Here is a 4,557-nt window from a genome sequence, read left to right as displayed (position 1 = left end):
AGAACTTTAATCACATTGAACAGTTGTATGTGTGTATATATATGTATGTATATATGTATGTGTGTATATATATGTATATATATATGTATGTATATATATGTATGTATATATATATATATATATATATATATATGTATATATATATATATATGTATATGTATATGTATGTGTATATATATATATATATATATATATATATATATATATATACATATACATATACATATATATTATAGGTGGGCATAGATCATTTTTTTAATCTAGATAATTCTCACTGTAATCTTGGAATTAATCTAGATTAAAATAGCTCACTTGAATTCTGCAGAAGGCATTGAGAATATATGTGCTACCCAAACAATGACTAAAAGTCTTTGAGAACGGGTTTCTCAAGCCAGGTGGCGCATTAGACCAGGGGCTCATCTCCTATTTCCAAAATGCATCACAAACTGCTTGAGAAACTGATCTATTATGATAATTGGTGATGAAAATAAATGATGTTCAATAAGATGTGCTTGTGTTTACTGTTTATTCAGTTAAACAATGAATTGTGAACTGTAGGCCTACATAAGCTCCAAACAGAGATTTCTGATCACCTTAATCTGACTAAATTCCATTTCTGTTTAGTTCAGTAATGACTTAAGACATGTGGAGTATGCTGATATTAGTGGCATTATTGAAGTAAACACTGCAATCTAACTATTATTTACTAATGTCAGGTATACATCCGTGCTATAATATCAAGGTGAAAGTCATCATAGCTTGTGTAGAATAGACCCAGCTCCTAACCCAACTTTGAGAATAGATTGAGAGTGATTTTTTATTTATTTATTTTTTTAATCGCCCGATAAGAGTCTCGCTAAGATAAGTCGCTAAGTCTCTAACGCCGATAACGGCCCACCACTAATATATATATATATATATATATGTATATACAGTACTCAGCATAAATGAGTTCACATCTCACAAACCTCTCATTTAAATGAATATTTTCTATAGGAAGCTATACAATATTATATTTGTGCATATACATTAGGTTAGTGAGTATTGAAGCCAAATCTGAAGCTCATCTAACAAAATAACTCACGATAACGGTTGAAAAAACTTGTACAGCCAAATTTGTATGTTAGAGAAAAATATTAAATAATTTTTTTGGCAATACCTGGCATGACTTTTAATGTATTATCTTTCCATTTCTAAATATATTCTGTGACTAAAATATTATTTTAATAAATATATCCGTTCAATAAATCTGTTTAGTTCAAATGCACCAATATATATTACCCATATTCACTGAGAAATGGAGAAAAATATCTTCAAAATGCGGTGAACTCAATTATGCTGAGCACTGTATGTATGTATGTCTCTGTGTGTATATATATATATATATATATATATATATATATATATATATAATTATTATTGATATTTTTTAATTTACATATTTTATTTTTGCATTCAAATCTTTGCTAATGTTTTTCTCCTCCACTTCCAGCTGCCGATCATCATGGTTGTTGCCTTCTCAATGTGCATCATATGTCTCCTAATGGCTGGTAAGATTAATATTAATACTGTAAAGTCTACAGTTTCACATGTGATGCAGTTTTTAAAGCCTGTAAATGATCAATATTGTGTTAAACCTGTTGCTCACAGTCTGACTGATCATTTCTGTATTTGTCAACCTTCAGCTCAAGTGTAGTTTCCTTCTCTTGTTGTTATTTTTATATTTTTTTTACGTAAAACATACAAATAATTGATATTGTGAAAGATTAACCTGAACTAGATAAACATTAAAAATGAGTTATTAAACTATTATGTTTAGAAATCTGCTTTTAATTAAACAGAAGTTTGGTGGGGGGGTGGCTAATAATCAGGAGGGCTAATAATCCTGACTTCAACTTCAGGTAAATAGAAATAGAGGGATCTGTGAAACAGCAGTGAATCAGGTGTGCCGCTGATGTGAAAGCCGACTCGCTGCTTCTGCGCTACCAACACAATCTCACTGCAATTTGTAACTTTTTGATTTAGTGGTTAATTCGTATGAATTCGTACGACCTAATTCGTACGATTTAGTACGATTTGCTCATCTCCCAATGACGGTTGGGTTTAGGGGTGGGGTTAGGTGCCACGCCTCCTTTTTAAAATCGTACAATTTCGTACAACTGAACTCATACGAATTCGTACGAATTAGCCACTAAACTGACAAAACGTAAAATACTTACGTTTTCTCGTGAGATCAGGCTGGCGCTACACTCATGTTCCTTTCTGCTCTTGCTAGCCCATGTGCTGTGAAAGAGGCGTGACACAATATTATGTGCTGTGCCGCAACAAGTCTTCATTTAACTCATTTCCCTCACCTCAAGTTTTCACGGTCCTGCACAGTAATATTTGTAGGTAAATGCGACTGTATGTGTACTCATATTTAACATGCGCTGTCTTCTTCATCTGGTTAAATTCAATTCAATTTAATTCAATTTATAGATTGTGTCAAAGCAGCTTCACATAAAAGGTCACAGTAAATAGGAACAGTGTAGTTCAGTTTGTAGTGTTTAAGTTCAGTTCAGTTGAGCTCAGTTCAGTGTGGTTTAATAATCACTACTGAGAGTCCAAACACTGAAGAGCAAATCCAACGATGCGGAGTTACAGACCAGCGTAAAGGTATATACTGCCACCTTCAATCATGATGCGTGTAAAACCATCGTGATGATGTCATAGAAAACGTCTAGACCCCGAACTTGCAGGAAATCCGCAGCAATCACGAAATCCTGGAGGGACTGATTATTATTATTGTATATTATATATTGATTGATTATTCCTCCTCATCACTGTCAGTATATTAAGAGTGTGTGTTTCCTCCATCAGGGGACACGTGGACGGAGACTCTAGCGTATGTGCTGTTCTGGGGCTCCGCCAGCGTGGTGACCGGCGGCGTGATCCTCTTCAACGGACGGGACTTTGTGGACGCCCCGCGGCTGGTGCAGAAAGAGAAGATGGACTGAACCTGCGTGTGTGGGAAGCAGTCGGGCCCCGCGGAGCCTTCATCCTCATCCTCACCCTGGAGCCTGTACTGATGACGATGATGATGATGAGGGCCTGGGGCCGAACACACGGGGTCACGCTGCTCTCCACACCAGCATCAAGCCACGCCCACTTTCCCATGATTCCATCTGCCGGTCGCACCGCTGGACGCTCAGGCCGACCGTGAGGCCCTCGGCCCCGTCCTCATGGTGCAACCAGATCCGCCATTTTGGCTCAAGCGCTGGCTGATGATGACGTGTTTGTCTTGTTTTCTAATAAAAGCTGAGTTACAGTAAGGCAACAGTTTGCATTAACACCTTCAGTTAACGTTAATAATACGCTTGTTTAGACATCTAAGTGGATTAAACTTAAAACAATTAAGTTGTCCGCACAATAACAGCACACTTTATTTATTTGAGTGTGTGGGATGTTTTTATCCACTCTGGGCTGATTTTGAGTCCTAATTTGGCCACAATTTTCCCTATTTCCACAAATGGGATGATTTTTGCTGACAGATCTGATCTTGACACGTGCTTTGGGAAAATGTTTTGCACAATGCACTGAGCAAGCTGAAATTGACTCCCCTTTGGTTATGTTGGGGGCTGTTTTTGCCCCATTGACTTCCATTTTAATCACATTTTTTGATAGCAAAGCCATGACAGTATATACAGTATTTACAGTAAGGCAATGCATTAACCAACGCCATCAATAATAGACCAAAGATTATGTTTTTCATTCATTATCATTAATCATTTTTTTCAAAAGAAATACATGATTGTAAGTGAATTAATAACTGTGCTTTTGCTTTTTGCATATTAATGTTTTATATATATATATATATATATATATATATGAAGAGTTCAGATACAAAACCCTCTAATCCTCTGTTCTTGTAAATGAGCGTTTTTCTATCAGGCTCCTATAATTAGGTTCAGAAGTTTCATTTTATATGTATTAATAAGATTATTAGCTAATAAATAAAATAGCTTCTTTTCATAAATGTCACTTTAGACAGTTCTCTGTTGTTTAACAAGCTAGATTTTCTTTTGCGTCAAAACCAGCTAAATCCACTTGTGCTTTTTATGCAAAACCCTCTAAATCCACCTGTTAGAACAAGACAGTGTGATTAGCTGAAAATGAAGATGCGATTAGAAATGATTTTACTAAACATAAAGCACATTACACAAACCACCTTTAAAATGTGTAAATCTGTCAAGTAAGTGTCGGTTCATTCTGCTGTGATAAACCAGGGAAAAAGCAGAAGGAAAATGAATGAATGAATGAAATCTGTCAAGTGCATTAATCAACATTAAAACTGACATTAATTAAATCTTAATCTGTCGTCATTTTCTGATATTTAAGATTTAGATTTAATGTAAGTAGAGCAGTGTAAACATTGTAAACAGTGTAAACATTGTAGACATTGTAAACATTGTAGACATTGTAAACATTGTAGACATTGTAGACATTGTAAACATTGTAAACATTGTAAGCTAAGCTTGGTAGATTCAAATAATGTAGTGTAAAACATTGTGAAACATC

At 35.1% G+C, this 4,557-nt stretch overlaps 1 protein-coding gene across 1 annotated transcript in view; it reads left to right on the top strand.

The window, feature by feature from the left end:
• sacm1lb (SAC1 like phosphatidylinositide phosphatase b) overlaps nt 1-4,286 on the top strand; it is a 38,988-nt gene extending 34,702 nt beyond the window's left edge. Inside the window, exons 19-20 of the mRNA XM_056474620.1 lie at nt 1,493-1,550; nt 2,860-4,286. Coding sequence (XP_056330595.1) covers nt 1,493-1,550; nt 2,860-2,996 — 195 coding nt within the window. The 3' untranslated portion in view covers nt 2,997-4,286. The remainder of the gene's footprint in view (nt 1-1,492; nt 1,551-2,859) is intronic.
• The last annotated feature ends 271 nt before the right edge of the window (nt 4,287-4,557 follow it).

Source organism: Danio aesculapii, chromosome 16, assembly GCF_903798145.1.
Source record: "Danio aesculapii chromosome 16, fDanAes4.1, whole genome shotgun sequence".
Lineage (NCBI taxonomy): Eukaryota > Metazoa > Chordata > Actinopteri > Cypriniformes > Danionidae > Danio > Danio aesculapii.
This window is presented reverse-complemented; position numbering and strand designations above follow the sequence as displayed.